Here is a 26931-nt window from a genome sequence, read left to right on the forward strand (position 1 = left end):
TCACAGCAACTGTTGTCTCAAGACATTTTAAAAGGCAAATGGATCTAGTTTATTTACAGAAATATAAAGCCAGGTCAATCCCATCAAGAAGACGGATTGAAACTGAGTTGTATGTATTCACGTTTGTTATAAAACACTTCAGTAAAGCTAGGCAGTAGCTCCAGATTTATTTGTGGAGGAGGGGGGGGGGGTTATCAGATTGGACTCTATTAGTAGACACCTTTACTGTAAGGGGCACGTGCTCATTGTTGTCACACAGTAATGTTCATGTGTAGCCTTTTTATCATCAAAGTAAGTCAAAGGGTAACTTACAAAAATAATCTTATTTGAAATGGAAATTATGAAACAAAGTGCAGCGTTGATGAGTATGAAGGGTGTTTTCCCCACAGAATAGAGCGGAAAGGTATTTCTCTCTGTTTATCAGTGGTGTTTTATTAGTAAAAAAAATGGCTTCTCTCTCTCTGTGTTGCTCTCTCATCGTCGCTGTTCACACATCGGCAGTGCTGAAAATGCAACCTGTCACCTGTCATTGTTATCCAGGTCATTTATTAAGAATGATGATCATTAAAAGCAACTGCTATATAAATACTGGCTGTGACAAAAGTTAAAAATCTACACTGCAGCAAGGACACGGTTTGGTGCTGTGGTGTGACCCCGTCTTCTTACACGGGAGATGGTGAGAAAATTAAACTATTCAGTGGCGCCTGCTGCTGTACGGATGTTACAGATCATGTAGCCTGCCTGATGTTGCTTTGATTTAATAAAAAAAAATAATAATCATAATTATTTGACTTTTCATTGTTTTCCTTTATTGTGACCAAAACTCTGAAGAAACTAAAAGTAGAGATAGTCTTGTGGTAAAAACCTACATACGTCCGTAGTAAAAATTTATTTGGTAAGTTTACAAGTCTTTATCTGCTGGCTGACGCTTTTTCCATGAGCTTACAGTGACGATGCAGTGAAACTAACTGAGAATAAGAACATGGAGTTTTAAGCAGTTAAATCTGGTTGAAAAGTTTGCCAAAAAGAAATGAAGCCAATGTTGTTGCTTCACTTCCTCCTCTGGATGTCACAGACACGCAGACTTAAGACCACAGGATTCAGGGTTAGGAGTTAGCCTTTTTGTGAAAGGTTAGGGCTAGGCTTTTCTTTTTTATTAATTCGTTAGAAATACGCTATGTAGGCACATCTATATGTTTGTGAGCATGTGTCACGTTGTGCGCACTGGACCATAGTAATATTATTATTATAAAATAAATGGTATAAAATAATCATCCAGTGCTGTTTTTTAAACAGAAAGTCTATTTTTTTTATCAATATTTCATCCAACAAATTAACAGCAAATGTCACAAAGTTCACCAAGTATTTTCCTGTAAGCTCTTTTTAATCCACTGGTCACTTGCTGGTTTATTTTGGTCACAGGCATTGATGGCAGCTGTCAGAGTGTCACTAGTTTTTGTTCCTGTTTTTGATGTTTTATCGCTAGCGGATCACACTTTTCACTTGATCGTCTCCATTCTATTGTATACTTGTTTAAAACATTTCTACCTTAAAAACATCTCTAAGATGTACCCGTGTAAATAATGATAATAATAATATTACTACGTGTCATAATATTCATAATAACAACAGTATTATTGCCCAGTTGAATGTGAAGCCTTTCGTAGCCCAGCTTGTTTAATATTCACAGCGTCTGAAAGGACGTGTCGGTACCTCGTGGGCAAAGTGGTGCAAGCCAGTCTCAGTTCCTCCTCTGATGCAGGACGAGATGAATTCTGTGAGAAACCGTCATCTTCTGAGTTCTGCGAGTGGTTCAGGGGGATGTAATCCTTCCCGTCCTGAGAGGAAGAAGAGGATGTTCAACATAGAAGAACTCTGCGTATCCTAATATAAACTGAAGACAAGTAAGCGTTGTGTGGTTGCAGCAGCTCCAGCAGAACTCACCGGTAGACTGTTGTCCTGCAGTAGGTCTCCCAGGATCTGGACCAGAGCAGGAAACGTCGGCCTCTCTTTGGGCTCGCCATGCCAGCAGGCCAGCATGATGCCATATCTGCCAGGAGAGGGCAGCAGAGTCACAACAACAGCACACCCCCTGTCTAATTTAGCCACACAAAGGTGATCCTGATGGATTTCCTCCGTGTGGCTGTCAGCTGAATGACACTTGGCTCCTGAAACTGGCCTGATAAATTAGAGGGCTTTAGATTCATAAATCCTACTTGAAAGGAAAAGAAAGCCCATTTCTCCCCTATATGAGGAAGAAACATTTACATTTCAGGAGAGGCTGTCTCCGGTGCTCTCATTCTGACGCCGTCTTTCAACCGTTTGCAGAACTCTTCATCAATCTGCACTCCTGGGTACGGAGATGCACCTGCGTGCACACAGAGCGAGGGCGGCGCATAAATTAACACGGCAGGAGGAGGGAAACAAGCCTGCGGGAGTTGGCGTCTCTTCCGATACGAATACAAACGACGGGCCTCGAGTGTGGTCTGAGTCGTAGATTACCCAGTGAAAAGATTTCCCAGAGGAGGACTCCAAAAGACCACACGTCACTCTGGCTGGTGTACACTTTGTCAAAGATACTCTCTGGAGCCATCCACTTCAGAGGCAGACGAGCCTGCGGCAGCATCAGAGCACATGAAGCGAGACAGAAGCATAAACACTCAAAGGTAATCATTAGGAGGGCAGTTTATTAAACAAACACAGAGAGTTTTCTTGTCCAAATGCAGTAAAGAGAGCCGGACGAGGACAGACATACGTTGCCTTTCCTGACATAATCGGGGTCTTTGTAAATGTCTCTGGCCAAGCCGAAGTCACAGATCTTCACCACGTTGTTCTCTGACAGGAGGATGTTCCGGGCTGCCAGATCTCTGTGGATGCACTGCGGACACACAAACACAGTCATCGGTATTCTGCAGACAGGTGTCTCTGCACGGAAGGGTTTCAGTCAATGTTTCCCACCTTGTTTCTCCACTGAAGTGTGTGAATTTTTATCGGGCCCGACCAAGCAGAAATGTTCTTTTCGGTCTGGCTGCGGCCTGCTCCAGTCCCAGTTACAGTTCGCTCTGGTTTCCACAGGGGTAGTAGCACCCCTGTGGAAACTATTGGCTGTCTTTGGGTTCACGGGGTGCTTGGATGAGTGCCATTTGAAGCCCATTTACCCAATTTGAGTTCCTTAGTTATGTTTATTAACAGATACAGCTAATACTGATTTCATTATCACCCTGTCTCTGTTCATTGCAGGGAACATGGCCGTCTGTTACTGGCTCTCGCACAGTGCCTCACTAAAGTATTCACGCTCCTTGCATTTGCAATTGTTGCAAGCACAAACTCTTTTATACAGGTTTTCATCCACCTTCCCACCAGCTCTGACCATCTTCTCAGTCCCGGCTGCAGACAGGCGACCCCACAGCATGACGCTGCCACCACCAGCATGTTTTGCGGTGCGGATGGTGTCGTCAAAGTGATAAAATTCTTCCGTTTGTGTTTGTAAGGCAACAAACTGTGAAAAGGCGACAGTGTGAAATGCAAAATGAGAAAAAGGGATCAGGGTTCTGAAATGATCCATTAACACCGAAGGTTACAGTTTGTAGTATTTATTTTTAGCTTAGTGTGACTAAGCTAAAAATCTTCACATTCTACATAAATAACCTCTCAATTTTATTCTAACCTGACTATTATTGTTGTAAGAATTATTTGACTTAAAGTTAACTTAAATATTTCACACAAACGTTTGTATAACCTCTTATTATAGATATTTATGATTATAATGATGAAATAACCAGTTATTTTTGAATTTAGAAGAAATAGTCATTGTATATACAATGTATATACAATTGTATATACAATGTATATACAATAACACAATGACATAATATGTCATTGTATTATTAATGAATTTTAATGGTGGATACATTATTTTATTTTACAGAATAGAAATAGGAGTAGTACAATGAGTAATTCAGCTGAATTTGTAGAAACTAAGTTTAATCGCTGCTATTTTTAACGACTCGAAGTAATTGACTGTTCCTGCGATCAGCTGCTTGGTTTACAGAAATTTCTGTCAATGAACTGAATCTGATCTGTTTGTCTTTTAAAAAGCATTGAGATGACATCTGCTGTGATCGGGCGCTTTACAAATCCACTGCATTGAGCTGAATCAGTAACTGCCACTTTAACAACATCCTAAGATTAAACGTTAATATCTTTTCAAACGTTTTATGTACAAAACGTAGAAAATAATTGGCAACTTCAGCTGTTGGATAAGTGCACTGAAGACGTTCATACTTTGACTGGATTTAGCCAGAAAAGAGATGCGCTGATCAGACATTTACTGGCAGATTTCACTTCCTTTTCACCTTTCTAGCTTTTTTTCCATAGAGGCTATAACATTTACGCTCTAACTCGCGTGAGGTCGGTTTTAATCAACACAGAGAGCAACGAGCATTGACCCAAAGATTTATGCTGCAGGTTCATTGATGAAGGTCAGAGTTTTGAATCCAGGGATTACGGGAGTGTTCCCATGTCCCTAACTTTTACCTGAGTTTTGCTAAACTCTAAGGTGTTTGTACAGAATCTGCTGTTCGCTGATGCTTTTGAGAAGAAAAAAAATGGAGGTAGCTTTCAGTTCTGATGGCTTTAGCAGGGAAAAAAACTGATCCATTGGTAAATAAACTGCCGCATCACTTATTACAAGGGATAGAGGTTAAAGTTTATTTCAAATGTCTGATTATTGTTTGTTATCTTAGTGCATTTGTGTGGTTATTTTCTTTGATTTGTTTTTATTCCAATAATTTACTATGACATTTTAAATATATGTTAAAATTGTAACCGTTAACCCCATCGATGGTTATCGAGCAGAACAAATAAGGTGAATGGTAAATTGTGTGTGTTTGCCTCAAATAAACTGGTAAAGCTAACGGGAGGAGCTACAGCCGCCCTCACATGAACGATCCAGATTCCAACCCGCTCCCTCTAAAGCAAACCTCGGCTCCACACGGCCTAATTTGCTCCGTTCACAATGCAGCGGTGACATTAACCTTTCTGGAGGCCAGGAACTCCATCCCACGAGCCACCTGGAAGCTGTAGCATATTAGGTCCTCTATGGTCAGCGGGGTTTTCCACAGGTCCTCCACTGGAGAAGGAAACACAGAGGCGGAAAGTAAAGATCACAAAGCTACATTTATTTGGGATCTATGAGCGGTAGAACCCATGGCTCTGATCACGTGAAGCTTACTCACGTTTCTCTGCTGCAGGGTTCTCATTAGATGCCTTGGATGATGTAATCTGAGGACTGCTGAGGGGCGAGGAGGACGGCGGAGGAGCTCTTTGATCCGTCTGACCGGCTTCGATCATCCGCCTCATCTGGCTCTGGGTTTTGGGCGAGCGGTCCTAAATAGGACACAGATTGGCGAATCATCTCCAGAATCGAATCCAAAACGAGACACGCGTGTTGGAGTAGACTAAAACCGCAAGCCGGAATTACATGGATGGAAATACTGCGCAAGTGAATATAGCATAAAAGCGGCTGAGCGTCCAGCAGAAGCAATGTGAAAATGTTGATTTAAAAAGCGGAGAAGGCTTCAGGTGTTGCTGCGGTCACATACCCTGTAGGGAAGGAAGAACTCCCTCTTGGCTCGCAGGAATTGGGACAGATTCCCATATTTGCAGTATTCCACTACCACCATCAATGGACCTGTTGATGCAGAAGTTTCAGAAAAGACTTTGCTCTAATACTTCTGTGTGCAGAATTACAAAGCAAGCGAACGTTTTGGCCATATCATTCATTTTAAGCATATTTACCAACTGCAAGCTGTGTAAACCTGGGTTTAAGCATATGAGGGGATGTGTAGTTATGTGATGAGGGAAGGAGAGTGTGGTCTTAGTAGAACAACAACCTACAGTAGATCACATTGTGCATAATTATTAGGCATCTCCTATTCCTGAGGCAGCATTGGCAAAAACTAGAGATTCAGCTGACACTTCCAGAGGGATGCATCACTCTCAAAGTTGCCAAAACACATCGCAGAAACACTTGACGTCACAAACGGTCAGCAGGGTCGATAGAAATGTGATGAGGATTAAGGTGCAAATTAACTGCCTAAGATTGAAAAGGAATCAGACGTGAAGCTTCCAGGAACCCGCTCTCCTCCACATATTCCAGAACTACAACCTACCTGGGGAACCCAGAAGTACAAGATGTTCTGTGCCAAGATGGCCAAGATAAGGGAGGCTGAAACCTGAACCTCCCCTGAACAAGACAGCATAAGTTAAAATGTCAAAACTGAGCCAAGAAATATCTGAAAATACATGTTTCAAAGGATTTATGGACAGATGAGATAAGAGTGGCTTATGAAGGGCCGGTTGGATGGGCCCGGCTGGAACAGCTACAGGTTCCCCTCAGACTCAGACGCCAGCAAGGTGAAGGTGGGGTACTCGTATGGGCTGGTATTAAGACCACTAAACTTGTTTAGTTTGAAGATGCATTTGGTCTTCTTCCCTCAGAATGAAGACCATGATTTAGATGCAGGACAACGCTCGATTGTGCACAGGAAAAGATAATGAGATAATAATCTCCTATGAAAGGTTTATTAACACTTTGGTTTGACAGAGCATGCTGTTGTTGACTCATTAAATGAAACATTGTTTGTGAACAATGGTGGTGGCAGTGTCATGCTGAGGGGATGCATTTCTTCAGCAGGGAAACGGACGCTGGTCAAAGCTGATAGGAGCCAAATACAGCGCGATCCTGGTAGGAAACCTGTTCAAGACTGCAAAATATTTGAGACTGGGGAAGAAGTTCACCTTCCAGCTGGAGAAAGACCTGAAACGCCCACCCAGAGATACAGTAGAACAAAGCATATCCGTGTGTTAGAAGGGCCAGATCCATGTCAAATTGAGAATCCATGACAAGAATTGAAAGTTTACTTCAACAGAGGATCTCTGTCCAGACAGACTGAGCGTAAGCTATTTTGCTAAGAAGAATGGGCATAATGTTTAGTCCCTAGACATGCGAAGTTGGTCTGGAAATACCCCAAAAGACCTGCAGCTGAAGTTGCATCAAAGGCGGGTTGGCAAAGATTGACTCAGGGGAGAATTATATGTTTTTTTATTATTATGCTATTGTACATCTCTGTAAAAACTCTATTTATAGTAATATCCACCTGTATATTATATTCGGTACATATCCAGCTGTAAATTTAGTTCACAATACTAGTTATCTATATATTATACTCATAGGACAAATTTATCAGTAAAATTCTGTTAATAATAGTATCCATCTCTATATTTATATCTATATTTCAGCAATTTCCCTCTGGGATTATTAAAGTATATCTGATTCTGATTCTGATTTATTCAGTAAAAACCCATGTCCTGTACTTATGGAACCATTGTTTATCCTGCACTTGCTGCTATTGCACTTCTGGTTAGACCTAAACTGCATTTCGTTGCCTTGTACCTGTACCTGTGTAATGACAATAAAGTTGAATCTAATCTAATCTAAAAATCGAATCTAATATCTGCACATTTTAAAATATTTTAAGATCCCTACATACCCCTCCTTCTAATTTACTGTACAACTGCGAACCACTTTGTTTTGGTCTATCACACGAAATTCCAGTAAAATGTGGAAAGTCTGTGGAGGTAACCTGATGAAATTGTGAAAAAAGTTCAGCGGGTGTGGATAGATGGTTATAAATCTGTGGTAATCTCAGGACTCACCATTCGGTTTGGTGCAGGCTCCCAACAGGTTGACCACATTCAGATGGTTACCGATGTGAATCAGGATCTTTAACTCCGACATCAATGCCTTGTGCTCGCTGACCGTGGCTCCCTCTGCAACACACATACAGCTGCTTATTTCAGACGGCCGTGTTTTTCCTCTTTGTGCTGGACTTCCACTTACACCCCCCTCTGTGCACGCACAGTGGAAGCGTGAACAATTATTTTAACAAGCTAGCCGAGAGTTTCTGCAGGTGCAGCTGATTAACGTCCAGCCCTGAACGTCCTTTTGAAGCTGTTTACTGCTTCACACATCTTTCTGAAGCTTCTCCTGGGGTCCTTTAAAAGCTCTCATCCAGACTGGCCAATATTTGTAGGGAAGCGCAGACTTTATGAGTAATCAGCCATTATTCATACAGAGCAATTTTTCTTCAAGCCATGATTCTTGTTTTTTATGTGAAACACCTTTCAGCTTTAGGGGAAATCGTTAAAAGACAAAACAGGACGAGTTGAGGGTTGGCCTTCTGAACCGCAACAACAAACCTAAGATATTACCAAAGGCTTTCCACAAAGACAAATATTTCTGTAGATAATTAGTTCCTTGAAGTTGGGGCTCTGTCTATGGTTCTACTTTGTAAGCAGAGTACTTTAGTCAGAGCCATTAAATAACTGCTGCATTTAGGGCCAAGACCTTTTAAGCATTTACAGGAGTCATGTAAGATTTCTTTGTATTGCTCGGTTATATAACTTAATAGACTAAAAGAAAAAAAACTAACCTTAACAACATGGAAAGAATTTGTAGAACAAACACTGAGACTTACAGGGCATCCGGGACATAATGTCAAACTGTATAATTCATTTCAAAGGCACGGAGACTAAAATATCATCAGCAAAGAAACAGAATATTTCAGAGCCATAGAGACTGCCATTCTGTCTGCACGTAGAAACAAAAAATATTTAAACAACCATGCAAAATCTTAATAGTATTAAAAAATTAATTTCAAACACAAAACGTATTTTACTTGTTTATTAAAGGAATCAATGTTGCACTAGTAAAAGAATATAGGTGTTATTAAATCACCATAGGAAAGGAGACACTTTAGTTGTAAATGTTGCGGTAATTGTTTTGCTGTTTGCACACATGTCGATGAGGGAAAAGTGAAACGGGCACAACTATTGTGAAAAAGTGCAAACTTAAGGGATGAAAGTTGGGGACAATTTGGGAATGTCGTGTTTCTGAAGTGTTTACCGTGGTTAACCATATAAATGGAGAACACAAGGTGCCCTGAGGTACACTGTAACTAAGCCACTGAGGGTATAAAATTGGGAAAAGTAACTACAAATAACTTTAGAAGTACAAGCAAAGTAATCAGAAACAAATAACCCATGACTTTAGATGATGGAAGAGGATAACCTGACCAACATGATCAAATTTGAAGAAAAAAAAAAGCAGTCTTTGCACTGTGAGTTGCTCTAAAACTTTCACCAAATCTAATGAAAACAGTTTTATGATTAATAAATGGCAATTTAGATTGACTTCCATATTGTGTGAATAAAAGGCTTCTTACAACGCTGCGTTGTCGTACAGAATGCATATCTGGTACATACCAAACTCAAAATCTCACCTTTCAGCATCTTAACAGCCACCGTGTTTAAACTTTTGCTCTTGCTGATGCCGTAGATTGATGCCTCGACTACTTTTCCAAAGGCACCATGGCCTAAAACCTTTCCTGTAGGGAGAAAATATGTGTAAATGTCAACAGTTGTGCAAATGGTTGTGGTAGGACGTTTGCAAAACAGACAAGGAAGAGAAATATGATATGAATTGCAGCATTTGGAGGGGGGAAAAAGAACGTTTTGCCATGAGATCCTGTTGTGAAACATGCTTTTCCTTGGGGCGTTTTGAAAAGCTCTTGTGGAAATGAGCACATTTTTAACATTAGCACTCCACTTGGCAGCTCTCAGCACAGCTGGCTGTGATTTAAATGCATGCTGTTATAGATTCTGGAAATGGAAAAAGAATTCACTTTCTCCCATCTATTAATGCTCAACTATCCCTGGGTATGTTATTACGCTCACACACCCTTCCCTCTCAAGTGCCTTGTTAGCCATCCGTCCATCCATCCATCCATCCATCCATCCATCCATCCATCCATCCATCCATCCATCCTGTTGACTTTTCCCAGGCTGCTTACCCAGTTGGAGTCTGTCTCTGGAGATCTCCCACTGTGACGAGTCATAGGGCAGGTATTCGCACTGCTCGTCCAGCGGCACCTCCGCCGGGTCCATTATTATCGACAGGTAGCCCGTCTTTATGTCTACTGGGTTAACCTGTAGTTCACGGAGGGAAAGGACTAATGTAAGGGGAGGGGTTAAGAGGTCAGGATAGAAAGGAGGCATTAGGCGAACAAAATGTGCACAGTGTAAACACAGAAAACAGGAAAAGACAGATGGGAAGCCTATATGTCAAAACGTGCATCGTTTTGTAGGTAGTCGCTTCAAAACCAAAGGGAAAGTTGTTTCGCCAGAGGGCAGCTGTCTGCGTTTGCTTGACTGCATCAGTCAGGCTCAGGCAGGGCCGGATTATCCATAGGGGCCAGTGGGCCAATGCCCAGGGGCACCAACCATGGGGGGGGGGGCACCACATGACACATGCTTTGAAAATATATTTTTCATAAATTGTTATATTATTTACTTGAAATTGTTGAAAGACCATGCATTATTTGTTTTGTGAACACTGATGTCACAATAATGATAAATGATAAATAAATCAAGATTTTTTTGATTTCAACATTTTAAAATGAGTTATTGGAATATTGCTCACTGCTCATATGCCTTCATGTAGTTGTGTAAGTTAGTAAATAGTAAATTACATTACAGAAATCCCCTTGATTATGTCGGATGTTTCTGACCAGAGGACAGCATGGGTAAGGGGGGGGGGGGCTTTGAGGTATAGTGCCCAGGGGCACCACATTGTCTTAATACGGGCCTGGGCTCAGGCAAAGCAAAAGGAGGGAAGGACATCCTGGGCTGTATATAAACAGACAGGCAGCCTGTTGTCAGCTGTGGTCTCAAAGAGGAGACTGTTTCTGTATCTAAACTTACTAAAGAAACTTCATCTTTAGTAAATTAATCTCCTGGCTGCGCCACAGAGTAACCCAAGCATTATCAGCAGCGCTGGATATTTGTCTGAAGGATTACTGATGGTAGTGTAGGACAAGACATGACCACGTTTGTAACAAGGGGTCTAAACCGTCATACCAGGTGCATCTTCATCAAGCGTATAAGTCCAGTACAGAGTGGCAATGTGTAAGGTAGAACAGTGATTCCCAATCTTGGTCCTCAGGGACCCCTGTCCTGCATGTTTAAGAGGTGTCTCTGTTCCAGCACCCCTGGTTTAAATGATTGCATGGCCTCCTCTCCATGCCATCCAGTCCCACAGAAGCCTCTTATAAAACACCTGAAACATGCAGGGCAGGGGTCCCTGGAAACCACTGAGGTAGAGGGAATTATGATGGAAAGTAAAATCTATTCCCAAGCTTAACAAGAAAGAAAACATGGCACTGGATGTACAAGAGGAGAACCTCAGAGGGACATAGTGGGTTGTTGCCCAGAGAAAGCTCTACAGGACGTTGAGCTGTTAGTCACTGTGACTGTTTATAGAGCATCAGTGGATGATTATGTTGATCCTTTATGTAATTATGGTTTGGGTTCACCGGCTCAGAGAGGGAATACCTGTTTGTTTAAGTCTTTGACCTACTGTGGCAGGGAAAGGAAAAGAAAACATCAGATGATGATTTAATCCTATGCGATTTAAGAATAGGACATTTTGCACAGCAGCTTAATCTAGTGCAGTGCCTGCTCTTGTGTTTGGTCAAAGTTACTCCATGAGGCTTTGCCACACAAACTTCATGCCTGTAGTGGTAAGAAAAAAAAAACAGCCAAACAAATTTACATGTGAAAAACTGAACCATCTTTCAAGTTTTGGGTTTTATAGTAGAATAATAATGATTATTCAAGAAAAGAGATTCCAAACTGCCATTGTATACATAAAAATATGACTACCACCATGTGAGAAAAACAACCTGTTGCAACCAAACTGGTGGTGGAACTGAGGGTCGCTAAGGCCTAAAACAGCTCTTCTTCCTCAAGGCTACAATAGAAAGCGTTTTATGTCTCAGCGTGACAGTGTGGTATGGGAGCTGCACAGTACAGGAGAGGAAGGATTTAGCGCAGGTGGTGAGGATAGCACAGGGGATTGTGGGATCTACAAGATCTGGACATGGTTTATGCTGCATGAGTTCAGAAAAGGACACATTGCCATACATTCCACCCACCAGGACAATACACTGTTTGACCCACTTCCATCTCGGGGTGTAAATCCCCTGCTTTATCACGGTATGATGGTATATCAGTTTGTTTGAATGGTGATAAGATATTTAGCGATAAAACAAAGTCTGTTACTTTGACAACCCTGTAAATGCAGACTGTGGAAGAACCACAGAGCTGGTACTATTGGACCTCAGTGCAGCATTTGATAATGTTGATCACTCCATTCTGTTAGAGCACCTGGAAAACTTGGTCGGCCTTTCAGGTACAGCACTCGACTGGTTTAAAACCTACTTAAAGAACAGGAACTTTTTTGTGTCAGTAGGTAACTTTACATCAGAGACAACAATAATTACATGTTGGGGTCCCCCAAGGGTACAACCTGGGTCCCCTCTTGTTCAATATCTACATGCTCCCTCTAGCTCAGATCAATAAACAACAACAATATAAGTTGCCATAACTATGCAGACAACACACAGCTTTACATCACCATTTCACCAGGTGACTATGAACCAGTTCAGGCACTGAGTAAATGCCTAGAAGAAATCAATGCCTGGATGTGCCAACATTTCCTTCAATTGAATAAAAACAAAAATGAAGTAATAATTATAGAGGAGCAATCAAAAGTTAGCACACAGCTTCAACTGCTACCGCTAGTAACCACTGATCAGGCACGAAATCTGGGAGTAGTGATGGACTCAGACCTGAACCTTCAAAAGCATCTAAAGACAATTACAAAGTCGTCTTTTTATCACCTGAGGAACATTTCCAGGATTAAAGGACTAATGTCTCAAAAGGATCTGGAAAAACTAATCCATGCGTTTATATTTAGTAGAATTGATTACTGCAACGGTGTTTTCACAGGTCTGCCTAAAAAGTGGACCATACAGCTGCAGCTGATCCAGAACGCTGCTGCCTGTGTCCTCACTAAGACTAAGAAAGTAGAGCACATCACCCCAGTTCTAAAGTCCTTACACTGGCTCCCTGTATCTTAGAGAATAGACTTTAAAATAGAATAGACTTTAAAATACTCCTGTTAGTCTATAAATCCCTGAATGGCTTAGCACCTAAATACATCACAGACTTGTTATCAGTGTATCAACCATCCAGACCACTCAGGTCTTCTGGCTCCAGCCTTCTCTGCATACCTAGAACCAGAACAAACATGGAGACGCAGCATGTAGTTTCTATGCTCCACTTATCTGGAACAATTTCCCAGAGGACTACATTTTTGCCAGCTTGTCTTATATCTTGTTCTGCTGCTGCTATTCTGCTGTAATGAGTTTTCCTCTGTAATGTGTCATATATAAGGTGCACCAGATTATAAGGCACACCATACATTTTTGAGAACATTTAAGCATTTTAAGTGTGCCTTATAGTCCGAAAAATACGGTAGTTTAATTATCTGAAACACAAAAGTTTGACAAAAGAGGAAAAGCAGAAGAAATATGTACAGTAAGCACTCCTCTTTCAGTCACAATAAACTGCTAACTGGGGCCTGTAGAGTCTAAGACAGAGGTCCCCTTGTGATTAATCTTTTCTGTTTGTATGGTGGACTTAAAACTGTTTGTAAATAACAATATAACTCCTGATAACACTTGTTAGGACAGGACAGGCAATTTTTGTGTGTGTGTCCAGAAAAAAATAAAACCCAGCACACTAAAATATATTTGGCCTCTTGAATTATGACAAACTGATTAAGAACAGAATGTTGTCAAGGAGAATGAAAAAGAGACTAACCGGCAGAGAGCCAATATACAGGAAGGAAAAGAAGAATATCTGAGTGGCATGAAAAAGGAGAACCCTAAATCTCTAGAATCACCCGCTGAGGAAAAATAAACTTCATAAGGATGTTCATCATGGCCAGGTTGTCAGTAGCTATAATGATGATGATAATAATAATAATAATAAGGAAGTTAACCCAGGACCAACAGATCCGCAAGTTTTGCAGGATGTGACAAATATTTACACTTCAGGCTTCAAACCAAACGGACATGCAGAAGAGGCCCCTTCATCACAGCCTTTTAGTTTCTCTCACAAACTCTGAAAATAGCGGGGGGAAAAGTTAAGGCCTCTGACCCGTTTCACGTTGCAGAAGATGAGGATCAGCAAAGCCCAGAAGAACACCGCGATGACTCCTGTCCCGATGAGGATGACTATCTCCACATTGGCCCTGTCGCTGGAACCTCAAAGAAGAAAGAAAAAAAAGTTCCATTAACAAACATCCTGCCTGAGTCCTTTCCCCTGTGCTGCCTACAGGGGGTGCTGTGTCACAAAGCATCTGCCCCGTCTCTCTGACATTAAATCTTGTGCTGAAATCAGTGTGCTGAGCAGAGCCTTTTCAGGTATTTGTGTTGGAAGCACTTCCAGCAACCCTGTTCAATTATTCATTCTGCATACAGAGTGTCCAAGAAGTCAATGGCTTTAATTTGGTTGTGGAGAGCAGAGCATCGGAGTAAGCACAAAACTTTGGACGTGAAAGGTCTGAAAGTTGAAAAACAGGCCCGCTCTGTTTGTGAGGCTGGAGCTCAGGGGCAGCGGTGATTTCAGGCCTGAGTGCACTCGAGAGTTATCTGTGCAATGTGTGTGTGTGTGTGTGTGTGTGTGTGTGTGTGTGTGTGTGTGTGTGTGTGCAGCTGTCTCACCAATGACCCTGACGGCGGCTGAGGAGTGGACGCAGCCTCGCTGGTTGCAGGCAGTGCAGGTGTAGAGGCCAGCATCCTCCTCTGTGACCCGCTGGATACTCAGCGTGCGGTTTGAATCCTGCAGCTGGATCCCTGAGGGGGGGGGACGTGAAGGATGATTAGTGGCACATGCTCGCACGTTCTGTTAAACCCTGTTTTGCTGCAACTCTTTCACCCCTCGTGGGATTTTCTTGATTTATAAAGATTCTTGTCAGAGGACCAGACTTCAAATGGGAGCTCTTGTTTATTACTCTATCAACCTATGTGTTTAAGGAGCTTGTCAGAGCAAACCCAGACTTGGTGGTCACTCACACCTGTACTGACCCACTCATCTCCACTTTTTGAATTGTATTTTATTGGGATTTTATGCGATAGACAAAAATAAAATAAAAAAGTTCACACTGTTAAAGTGGAAGGAATATGATACTTGCTTGAAAAAAAAAAATTCTAACGCAAATTTGAAAAGTGTGGCGTTCATGATTAATGAGCCCTCTGAGAGTCAAAACCTTTATTGGGCCATTCTAAGAAAAAAAAATTATTTTAATTTCAACTGTAGCTCTTGCACATATGTTTGAGGTTAGGGCTGTACGATTTTGCCAAAAATCGAAATTGTGATATATTTCAACCTTAATTGCGATTGCGAATTAATTTTGACTTTTCTCTCCATTAACAACAGGCAACAAAAATGGCCTGTAAATAAAGATGTTTGTAAAGAAAGACTATTTAAAACAATATTTTTTTTTATTAATCAGAATATTATTATTCAAGAGAATAGCTTTTAATTGAGTTGGACATCAGTCCTTGTTGAACATAAAGTGCAACCAACAAGCAAGTCTGTGTATTAACCAGTTTGACCATTACTTAATGCTATGGTGGAATTTCTGAAGGTTTCTGGTAAAAACGTACCATTATATAAACTCTAAAACAAATAATAAAATTAGATTATCTCACTGCTGCAACTCTCATCCTTTCTATGTGGAGGTAAACCCACTTTAAATACATTACCAACACCTAAAGGACGCGTCTTATCCATATATAGCCAAAAATTGCAGACCTCTGCGATTTGGAAATTGCGTTGTTTTTTTCCATTGTGATTATATTGCAAATGTAATTAACTGTGCAGCCTCACCACTGTATTACAGCTGTCATACATGTCCTGCACCACTCTAACATACTTCTCATGTCCTCCAGACTGCCTCATACAATACCACAGCTCCTCTCTTGGCTGCCTGCCCTTTTTACATTATCTAGACAAGCTGTAATCCACCTGTGTGCTCCCACCTCAGCTCTTCTAAGTCACTCTGTGTTCCTGCCTGTTCTGGAAAAATAATATTCACTACAACCATTTCCACCCTCTTTGCAAAGTCTAAACGCCTTCTTCAAAGTAAACTCTACACCATTTCTCTTCCCATCCACACCACAGAGCTTGAACCCTGCTCCTAAGCCTCGAGCCTTGCTACCGCTCCACCTGGTCTCTTCAGCACCCACCTACTATGTCCACCTTCCTCCTCTGCAACATGTCAGGAAACTCCATCTATTTATTTCTTAGTCCCAACACTACTCTCAGTCCCAGACTAATGCCTTTCCTCCTCTCTCTCTGTCGGCAGACACATCTTCCTCCTCTTTTTTTTAGTACCTGACCAACAGTAGCCTAGTTTCCACCAGTACGGGTGTTGTTAACCCGAGCCTCGATCGATCTGGTAGGGATATCATGTCTTGACTCACATGATAAATTTGGGAAATGTTTTAAGCCGGATGCCCTTGCTGAAGCAGACCTCTGCATTTATGTGAGCTTGAGACGAGCTCAAAATAGGAAGCAAGGCAGTGTACCCCTTTCAACGCTGCATTAATAAAAAGTTTCCGACTGAGTAAAATAGCAACATTTATTATTTCCGGTATATTGCGTCTCTACTATACATCAGGTAGTAAGAAGGTTCAGGCAGAGATCCATGTTCTATCTAAAAAAATGTCCTCAAGGGCAAAACCACTGGGAGGTTTAGTTGTTTGTGAGTTTGTACATGTGCGGTTACGGGCCTGCCGGGTGAGGCACCGCGGCTCTGTTGGGGAAACGCGTGCGTCACCTGTGTGTGGGCGTGTCTGTTCACCTGACATTTGGTGGAGGGGCTGGTTGTCTTTGAACCAGGAGAGATGGGGCAAAGGCCTGCCCTCCACGTCGCACTCCATCCGCAGAGACTCGGTTACGTTCACCGTCTGGTTGGTGAGGCTGCGCTTGTACCGAGGTGCTTCCAGGGCTGTGAAAGGAAACGCGATACCAACCACACATCAAAAAAACAAACAAAAAAAACAGTCCAGTTTAAGAGTATGGACATAAGACTACGGAGAAAAACAGAAATGAAGCATGTCCGTCTTGAGGTTTTGTGCTGTGCTTTCTGTCGGCACATTTCTCTGCAAACACCAAGTGCTCTCTGTGTTTCTGTGCCTGGACGTGGGTGGTGAGGTGCGTGGGCTTCACTGAGTGTGTGTAACTGTCCGCCTCCATCCAGTCCCAGCTCCTCACCCTTGTCTATTCTCAGTGCTCAGAGTTGAAATTTTAAAAAGCTGTCGTTGGAATGATTATCTCCCGTGTTGTGTACAGCTCTGTGTTTGGGGCTTTTATTGCTCACCTTTGACAGAGATGTACCGAAACAGGCACTGTCTCTCCTCGCTGCGTCTTCCCTGAGCTTTGCACACATAGTGTCCCTCATCCTGCAGCCGTATGGACTCCATGGTGAGGTCCAGGACCCAGCTGTTGGAGTGCTGCTGGAAGGAGGGCTCGGCCTGCAGAGGCTCGGCATAGTGGTGAACGCTGCTGCAGTCCAGCCCCGGGGGCTTGCCCTGCTGGTCCTGCAGAGCCTGGGGGTTGAGCCGGTACCAGTGCAGCTGATCGTAGGTGTAGTTGTCGGCGCTGCAGGACAGAGACACTTTCTCCTGCTCCGTGGGATGCTCAGAGGGATGAACATCCACGCTAAAACCTTCAGGGATGGCTTTAAGGTTGAGAGAGAGGGAGCAGAGAGACAAGCACTGCTTTTATAAACAATCCATTCGCATTACGACAAAATGAAAAAAAAGATAAAGGAAAGGTTTTACAATGATGTGTAGCCAAGGAATGTAGATACAACGGTCTTTGTTTTAAGCATCTCAATAAAACGGTGTAGAGAAATCTACTTTGGGATGTTCAAAGAGGATAACCTGGTGGCTCAACTCACCCCGGAAAGTTTTATTGAGACTTTTTCTTTAGGTTATAACATAAACAGGGCATTCCAAAAGTACTCATTCTCTTTGAACTCTTCCAGTGTAGCATATTTTACAGCGACATCAATTTATTAACGCAAAGCACTGCACGGTTGTGAGGTTGAAGGGACAAATGCGTTGTTTTCACAACTCTGCAGTTTGTTAAAGAACAGTTTTGAAACAACAGCATCGATTTAAAGCAGGGCTAGGCTTCAAATCTCAGAGGTCACTGTTCATCTAAAACTTCTGAAATGTCTACCAAGACATGCCTGCCCACCTAAACTCACAAGGAGAAAGTTAACAATGGACGCAGCCAAGAGGCTGGTTACCTCTGGAGGACATGCAGTGATTCACAGCAAGTATTAGGGCACAGCCAAAACTATTTTTATTTCAGGCATCAAGCTTTTGTTGTATCTTCAGTTTTGTTGATAGAGAAATATTTATAAATGATAGTCATATTCCCTGGAAATCTTACACTATTATCTTTTTTTTCTATTGAAAGAAAAAACAGGCAGATTAAAGCCAGTTTTAAAAACGATACAGCAGCTTTCCAGTTTGCAGCTACATTTCTCTTCAAACACCTCTAATCTCATAAGACTCTGATCCTTTGAGAAATGATCGTCGTTTGATCAATTTTTTTTATAATATTTTATAATATTAAAATGAAATGTATTGTACTCGGCCAGAGAAACCGCAAAGAAAGATATACCTCACTGCCCAGACAAGTAAAGCCCAACTATCTGGTCAGGTTTGTGCAAAGCCAACTGGTTTTGTGCTCATGTATGCGAGACGCCAAACCCTTCATACTCACTGGTCACGTAAAAGTAGATGGGAAACTCGTCTTTGCCCACTTTGTTTTCAGCAGAGCACTTGTAGATGACTGAAACACTGGCGTTGCGTATTGGAAGCCTGCTCACAATCTATTAGGAGAGAAAATGTGAGTAAGAGTTGCATCCATAGGGAGGAAGAGGGCAAATTTAAAAAGGAAGCACCGCCTGCTGTCATGTGGGCTGGATTTAAACCAGGTTTATTGCTGAGTGGCCGAGAAAAAAAGATCAACCCAATCTGGCGTGACAGCAAAAAAGTAGGATGTTTGTATGTGAGCATGAGCATGCATTATTGTGGCCATTTCCTTTAATAGCAGAGGTACGTAAATGTGCAGGCGTGTGTATGCGCCACTCACACGCGTGTCTAGATGTGTTTATAACCAATTCCTGCAGGAAGTCTGCAGAGGAAGCCTGTTCTAAATATTTCTACAGTGGAAATGGCTCTTGACTGGCAAGTAATTTGGTTTTGTAGTTAAAAAAATCTGGACAAATGTTGAAAAAGAGCACAAGTTAAGGACTGGTCCAAACCCATGCCAGTAACCATGGTTATTTTAGGGTGAACTTTGTTCATAATGATATGAAACAATTCGTCTGAAATAAAATGGAATATTTTTTTAAGGTTTTAGTGAGAAAGCCAAACACAGTAGCCGTATATTTCTGAGGAAGCAGGTCTTTTCTTAGAAAACTATGCAAATATAAAAAGTTGGGATGAACCTTCTCTTGGTTATCCACCACTTCAACAGACGTTTCAACAGATTCAACTTCATTCACGGCGTTTTCTGAGTTAATGTCCTGCCAGTTCTGACAGTCTGCGATCCCGTCGCTCCTGCTCTTCCTGTCTCGTTGGACTCTGGAGGGAAGCACAAACAGGCCACATGACATCTCCTCCCCTCATTGACGTGTGCATCCGCCAGTGACCAGTTGGCAAGAATTCACAAACATCAAGCTACATCCTGAGCTTCAAAATAGGACTTTTTTTTCCCCCTCCGTCACTCAAGTTGGACTTTCAGATTAGCCTGTAAATCAATTATCACAGGTATCCTAGCAACTAATGGAAACAACCATTTGCATTATGGTGATCCACAGTGTGAACATCATAGCAGAGCTAATGAAACATGAAATGGAATTTCTTTAGCATGTTTGCCCAAAGGCAACTTTAACACATTGGGAGAAGGTAATGGGATTAATTCTCACTTTATTGCCTAAGTAATCTGCAAAAATACAAAGGCTATCTAAAAATGTCTAATGACTTAGTAAATCAGTACTCTCGTATGTATTAGGGCTTCACAATATATAAAGTATATAGTCCAAATCATTAACAAAGTATTGGCACCCTCAGCATAACTAACCCTAACCCACCTCCTACTTAAGATCCTTTTAAAAGACACATTCAAGCTTGAGCTAAGACATGTTTTTGACGCTTTGAAGTGACTCCTGTAGGGTCCGAGTTGGCATGTAAGGGTGACGAAGTGCCTTGAATCATTATAGAAGTAGAAGTATTATTTAATATTTCAATATTATTGACATGCTATTGTCTGCAATCAACCCATATTTTCCTGTCCCCTCTTTTGTTTATGTCATCCAGTCTCCCCATCACTTCAGCATCTGCCACCAAATTCTGTATCAGATGTGGCCACCGCAGGCGGTCAACATCTGTCTAATTGACCAGATATATTATTGGCATAAAGAAAGAGAATGCACTAAAATATAATACTCTACCAAGTATTAAGCTACATCAAATCAGTCATTTGTGATTTGGCATACATTGATTTTGCATTGATTAGAGTGATTTGACTGTAGGTCTAGAGATATGTCAGCATGCATAGGCTATTAACTAAAATAATTTTCTTTAAAAAAAAAAAAAAGCACCATCAACTGAGAGGATAAACCACACAGAGGATGCTGGAAACATTGTGCTCCTAGAAGAGATTTATATTTCTGATAAAACTGGATTCATCACAAGTTATGTTGTAATATCGATTTATTTTCAACAGCACTGATTCAGTCTCATGACGCGCAGCTCTTTGTAAACAAAGTAAATTCAAGATAAAAAAAAACAAACTTTGCTTTTTCATTATCATAGTATCCAAGCGGGAGGAAGTTTTACAACACCGAGTTTGGTATACACTACGGCAGCTGCATATAAGAAAACACTTTGAAAGTATTTTTAAGACTCTTTAAACTAGGACCACAAATAGCACAGTATAACCTTTATTTGTCAGCATGTTAACTTAAGTAAAGTCAAGTTTATTTGTGTAGCACATTTCAGAAGTGCTTTAGTATTTAAAGGCATAAAACTATTGTTCTGAAAACAAATAGCCAATCTTACTGGTCTTCTAACACATAATTAGGACACACACAACTGTGACATTTATCCCAGATCCAAGCTTTCACCTCCAAGACAAATCAAATGCACAATTAAGTTTAAATAATAAGGATGTTTTCTACAAGAGATGCTGTTGGGTCATCATAAAATAAAATCCCTTCTTCGGAAGATTAATTTATTTAGATTAAAGGCTAATAATTTGTAAAATGACACTGTTTTATTTTATGCTTTTTATCCATTCATGAGGTGTGTAAATACAGAAGACTGATTGGTAGATTGATTGATTGATTGATTGATTGATTGATTGATTGATTGATTGATTGATTGATTTTCTTTACCAGAAATGTTCAATAGCTCAGCAGCACATCGTGCTGAAATGGCAACATTTAATGACATGCAAATGGCTTGACACCTTTTAATTCATAGTGTGGGGTTGCAAATTAATTCCTGCTTTACTGATGGGTAAATCCAGTATTGATGCCAGGCTCAGCACCTCAACTGTATAATGCACAGCTTGACTTTCATCATACAAATCTCAGAGCAGTGAACACCTTATGTCTAACTCAGAAACTAAAGGTCAAACTATCACTTTATCCAAAACCTTAATTAAAAGGTTTCAACCTTTTGATTTATGTTTATACAAAACAACATAGTGTTTGCACTGTGTAGCGGTAGGGACCCAAGACAGGCTTGTATTTTTTTTCCACATTAGATTGCAAAAATAAATTCAATTCTGATACACCAGAAAAGGTCGAAAAAGATATATATATCGGTCACTGTCCATGAAATGTCACATTAAATGCACCGTGAATGAGAAAGAACATAATCTGGGCCGTTTAAGCCTATTTTTACAAAACATGCCACTATTGTGTGTTTTCTGTATCTATACTGCCATCATCATCATCCGGCGCTCATGTTGCAGACCCACATAGAAAGGTCAGAGCTGTGATAACTTCAGAAATTAAGCCTGCAGGGGAAGAGGGTGGAGGTGTGCAACTATCTGAAGGACTTTAAGGTAGAAGCAGGCATAACACGGAGGCTTACAGAAATAGGAACAAAAGTAAATATGGTCTGTCTGGAAAATCCATTATATCATGCTGTGCCCCTCAGTGGAGATAGAAGCAGAGAGAGAAAAAAGCCCTGGGCAATGCTTAGTGATAAGTGTTTATGTGCCACAGTGTTTATATGCCTCTAAAAGCATGTGTGTGTGTGTGTGTGTGTGTGCGTAAATATATATATATATATAATATCATCATGAAAAAGTAAATCCCAATATATTTTTACATTGCATAATTCCAACCATTCCTCCTCCCAAACTGTTTAGAATATGAATCAATTATGTGTATTAATCTATTAAGGACAAAAGTATTTCTTACGGTCGCTTTTCTGTGCTGTTGACGACGCAGGGACCCCAGGCTCTCCACTGCCAGCTGACGTTGGGCGCAGGGAGTCCATAGGCGGTACATTTTAGCGTCTGGCTGCTGCCACTGCGATAAGGACTGGAAGGAGCGGCAGCTTTTTTCTCATAAATCTCTGGGGGAACTGGAGAACAGGAGAGCTGATCTATAAATCCAACAGGCCAGCTATAGGGTATAATCACAGTAGAAGGAAACAAGAAACAGTGGCCTGAAATGGCTAATCAGCAAGTTGCACCAATAAGGCTTTTCCTGGTCGATGCCAATTTTCTTTTTCCTTTTATCAGACCTGTCGATTTAAGTTTTGACTGATTCTTAGAATCTTTTTTCTTATAAAAGTATAAGAGATAAAACAGGAGAAATGTACAAAAAAAACCTGATTAATGAGGTAAATCTGGAAAGGTTTAGTCTAACTTACTCACAGTAAGAACAGTTGTTTTGTGTTTTTATTCAGTGTATATGAATATCAATACTCAATTGTGAACATGGCCAATGTCTCCACAGAAAGCTACTTCAGAAATGTAGCAATACCCCTTTAAATGTTGCTCACCCTAAATTTGAAAGGTTATCCCATTGGTTCTAACTTTCTGGAGACATTTGTGTGTTAAATTCAGATTTTTTTTAATGTAAATGTACATATCATGCAAGATCCACTTTTCAGCCCTTAAATACATTTTGTGGTGTACTCTAAGAGTGAAGAAAATGTAGTTTCTCCAAGTCCTGCATAGATATGTTTATATTCTGTTTGGAATCATATTTTTCAAAAACCATTCAGTTTTTTCTATTCCCTTATATGATTTTGAATAATAATGTCACACTATTTGCTGCAGAATTGCTAAACAGGGTCATGGATTCCGACTAACCACATGCCTGACTCCATTTTCATTCCTCGCTTCAATTTTGTAGTCCAAGCTCAAGGATGCCAAAGCAACAAGTGGATAAGTCACAATGTTATGTTGTTGGGTATATTAGCCCACACAAAAAGTTTCTGTGCCAATATATAAATGTATATCTACTATAAAACTACAAAAATGGCTGAACAGGGTGGAATGTAATTCTCTCTAACCTGGCGGGGGGCGGGGTGTGAAGTGCCTCCTTTCCTTTTAAAGAGACAGCACCAAAACGAGTTGCTCTGAGACGTACCTCAGAACAGGTGCAGAAGGAGGACTGTGGGGCTAAATTAATGAGGAATTCAGATGAAAGCATCATAGTTCCACTTTATATAGACAATAATTGAATGATTTAAATGTGAAAAGGAAGGATTTAAAAGCATGACATGTCCCCTTTAAGGCATATTAAAAAAGTAACAGGTTTTCTCTTTTCTTCCCAAAATGTTTATTGGACTGACATGAGATTTACTTATTTTAAAGTTATAAATACCTAATTTCAATGTTTGTACAGTTTGCAGTCTCTTAAGGATTTTGTGATCATGCTGTCCTCACTGAAGCCAAACTCTAACCCTAGTCCCAAGAATACAGCCCTCTGCTACACATTTTGCAGAAGGTATATATCTGCTTGGCCACCCAGAATGCCGTGCCATGTACGTACCATTAACAACGAGCGTGATGTTGAGTCTCCTCTCCAGCAAAGCGGCACTGTTTTTCAGCACCACCGTGTACAACCCAGAGTCCTCCTGACAAACATCTTTAATCTCCAAAGCGTGGTTAGAGTGCATTTTTATCCTTTTCTTCTTGAACTCTGGCCGCTGGTTTATCAGCATGCCGTCTTTATACCTGGCAACAAGATACACACACACACCCAGCTGTTGCAGCACAAAACACATTGATGCTCAGGTGCTCTGCCTCCTCACTTAATCTCTAAATTGTAGCCGTGTCAGGCCCAATTATGCTTCTGAAAATATCCTATTGCTTTTGGTAAACACACCAGAGTGGCTTATCTTACCATTGCGTTTCAGGTGTGGGGAAGGCAGAGACGTTTAGTTGTAATTTGAATGACTTCTGGCCAGCAGTTACCTCCACCACAGGTCCATCTCTGTAGTCAAGGTTGATAAATGGCCTTTCTGGAATAGAAGACATCTAGTTTTTACATAAAGCGCTTATTGCTTTAAAAGCTTTACACGTCAGTGCCCAACATTCACCTCGGTGGACTTGTTTTCAAATTATTTTATTTATGTTTTCTCATATGCAGTGGTTTAACATTTTTTAAACACATTTATGGCTTGAAGCAACGTGTTTGGTCAGCTTAAGTGAATAATTGGGAGATTTATGTGAAAAATATCCGCTTGCTTCGGGGAGATTAACGACTGATCCCTGTTTTTGTTGTTGTCCGTATTGACTGAACTCATCTTTCAGTGCAATTTTGTTGTGGGCACAAATTTGTTAAATGATGCACAATGTTTACATTTCAGAGGTTTCCTTTGCCCTTTACATAATTCATTTTAATATTTGGAATACTGTGATGAAATAAAATGTAAGATTTAAGCATGCAGCCTCACATCAATAACATGAAAAATAAATTAGCATTTAAATAAAAGAACAAACATAAGAATTTAATTATGCTTCCTAATTTATCATTCTCTGTTTTTTCATTCCCAAGTAAGAAGACTTGCTTTTATGGAAAAGCAAAATAAAGTGATCTGCAGACGTGTAGAAAGCACAGATAAGTGGCCGAATGAATGAAAAATAGATCCACAATACATTAGATCAGAGTTAATAATAATAATAATAATAATAATAATAATAATAATAATAATAATAATAATAATAATAATAATAATAATAATAATAATGCATTTTATTTATAGGCTTCTCAACACTCAAGGTCACCTTACAAAATCAACAATAAAACACTCAATCCAATAAACATTGAATCAACAAAAAACAAAAATAAAAAAAGAACAAGAGAAAGGATGGGATCCATAAAATCAAATTAAATTTAAAAATCATAAAGAGTATGCCTGTCTTAAAAGATATGTTTTAAGTGAGTTTTAAAAGTAGTTATGGACATGGAGTGTTGAACGTAGTGGGACAGAGAGTTGAAAGATATGGGGCTGAATGACTGAAAGCTCTACACCCCATGGTTACAAGACGAGCATGTGGAAGGATGAGCTGAATGGAAGAAGAGGACCTGAGAGAGCAAGTGGGTATCTTGATATGAAGGAGCTCGGTGAAATACTTGGGGGCAAGATTATTGATAGCTTTAAATGTAAGGAGAAGAATTTTAGAAATTGTGCGATATTTAAAGAGAAGCCAATGAAGTTGCTGCAGGACAGGTGTTATGTGACTGATAAAGGGTTGCAATATCAGTGTGCGCTGTTTTAATTTTGCACAGCACTCTTTGGACAGCAACATATAGTAGCTTATTATATTCCATGTGCCACACATTCACTCAATGCATCCTGAACAAACAAACGGTACACTGTACTGTAGCATGCTGCTCTAGAGGCCAAGTTGCTAGGACATGTGGAGTGTTGATGAATCAAAATAATGTGGGAAAATTGCAACTGATACTATATAATTTTCAACAATAACATTGGCTTTGCATGCTCCCATCATTTTGTGCAGCCCAAGAACATAGCTTTGAGGAACTTTTACAGATCCTTTTATTTTTCTTTCTACAGATGTTGGCTTATCTCAAAAAAGTATTTCAAGTGGTTCCAAATGTGAAGAAATTAACCTCACGTTGCAAGCATTAAGACCTGCTATGTCTTTGGTGTATGCGTGACGCTTATGATGCAGCCCTGTTTTGTATATTTTTATTCAAATTTTTATTGTGAATATAATGTAACATGCTCCTTTATGTATCTATTTATTGTCTTATAATGGAATTTTTTATAGTAGTGTTATGTGTGAATGCAGTGCGACACATAGTTTGGACTATGTAGCAGCCAGATTCTGTAACCCAAATCAAATTTCCTTTGGGACAATAAAGTTTATCTATCTATCTATCTATCTATCTATCTATCTATCTATCTATCTATCTATCTATCTATCTATCTATCTATCTATCTATCTATTTTAAGTATATTTTGACAAAGCCAGTAAAGCTGTTTACTGCTGAGTCTGGAAGGAGTAAGTTACAAATAATTATTAACTGAATTAATCTCATCTTCATCAGTGCAAACAGAACATCTGCATGGTGTATCAAGTAAAGATATTATCGGATCACGGCCATGAGATTTGAGTAGCACTCGTGTAAAATTCAGAGCAGTAGTGCCTGTGCTCTGCTTCTTGTAGCAAAATGATTGTTATGCCACTGAATTTATTTCAGCACGTTCAAAAAGCAGCTTCCTGTAGCTCAGTTTGTGCATACTACAGTAGGTTTGCAACAACAATACTTAAATCTACATATCTTCATACATCATTAAAGTGAACAATAGGTATACAACAGTGTAATAGGAAGACAGAATGTTGTTTTTAAAGAGAAGTAGCTATCTACTA

The 26931-nt window shown here is 40.4% G+C and overlaps 1 protein-coding gene across 1 annotated transcript in view; it reads right to left on the bottom strand.

The window, feature by feature from the left end:
* The window catches only part of flt4 (fms related receptor tyrosine kinase 4), a 74557-nt gene that overhangs the window by 4516 nt on the left and 43110 nt on the right, over positions 1 to 26931 (bottom strand). Inside the window, exons 8-27 of the mRNA XM_012863323.3 lie at positions 24434 to 24551; positions 24080 to 24264; positions 22493 to 22658; positions 19505 to 19640; positions 18775 to 18883; positions 17357 to 17716; positions 16838 to 16984; positions 14694 to 14825; positions 14128 to 14234; positions 9915 to 10050; positions 9345 to 9449; positions 7720 to 7833; positions 5604 to 5692; positions 5238 to 5388; positions 5037 to 5131; positions 2756 to 2878; positions 2503 to 2614; positions 2269 to 2368; positions 1945 to 2050; positions 1714 to 1838 (exon numbers count right to left, since the gene is read on the bottom strand). Coding sequence (XP_012718777.2) covers positions 1714 to 1838; positions 1945 to 2050; positions 2269 to 2368; positions 2503 to 2614; positions 2756 to 2878; positions 5037 to 5131; positions 5238 to 5388; positions 5604 to 5692; positions 7720 to 7833; positions 9345 to 9449; positions 9915 to 10050; positions 14128 to 14234; positions 14694 to 14825; positions 16838 to 16984; positions 17357 to 17716; positions 18775 to 18883; positions 19505 to 19640; positions 22493 to 22658; positions 24080 to 24264; positions 24434 to 24551 — 2716 coding nt within the window. The remainder of the gene's footprint in view (positions 1 to 1713; positions 1839 to 1944; positions 2051 to 2268; positions 2369 to 2502; positions 2615 to 2755; positions 2879 to 5036; positions 5132 to 5237; positions 5389 to 5603; positions 5693 to 7719; positions 7834 to 9344; positions 9450 to 9914; positions 10051 to 14127; positions 14235 to 14693; positions 14826 to 16837; positions 16985 to 17356; positions 17717 to 18774; positions 18884 to 19504; positions 19641 to 22492; positions 22659 to 24079; positions 24265 to 24433; positions 24552 to 26931) is intronic.

This window comes from Fundulus heteroclitus, chromosome 23, assembly GCF_011125445.2.
Source record: "Fundulus heteroclitus isolate FHET01 chromosome 23, MU-UCD_Fhet_4.1, whole genome shotgun sequence".
In the NCBI taxonomy this organism is placed as follows: domain Eukaryota; kingdom Metazoa; phylum Chordata; class Actinopteri; order Cyprinodontiformes; family Fundulidae; genus Fundulus; species Fundulus heteroclitus.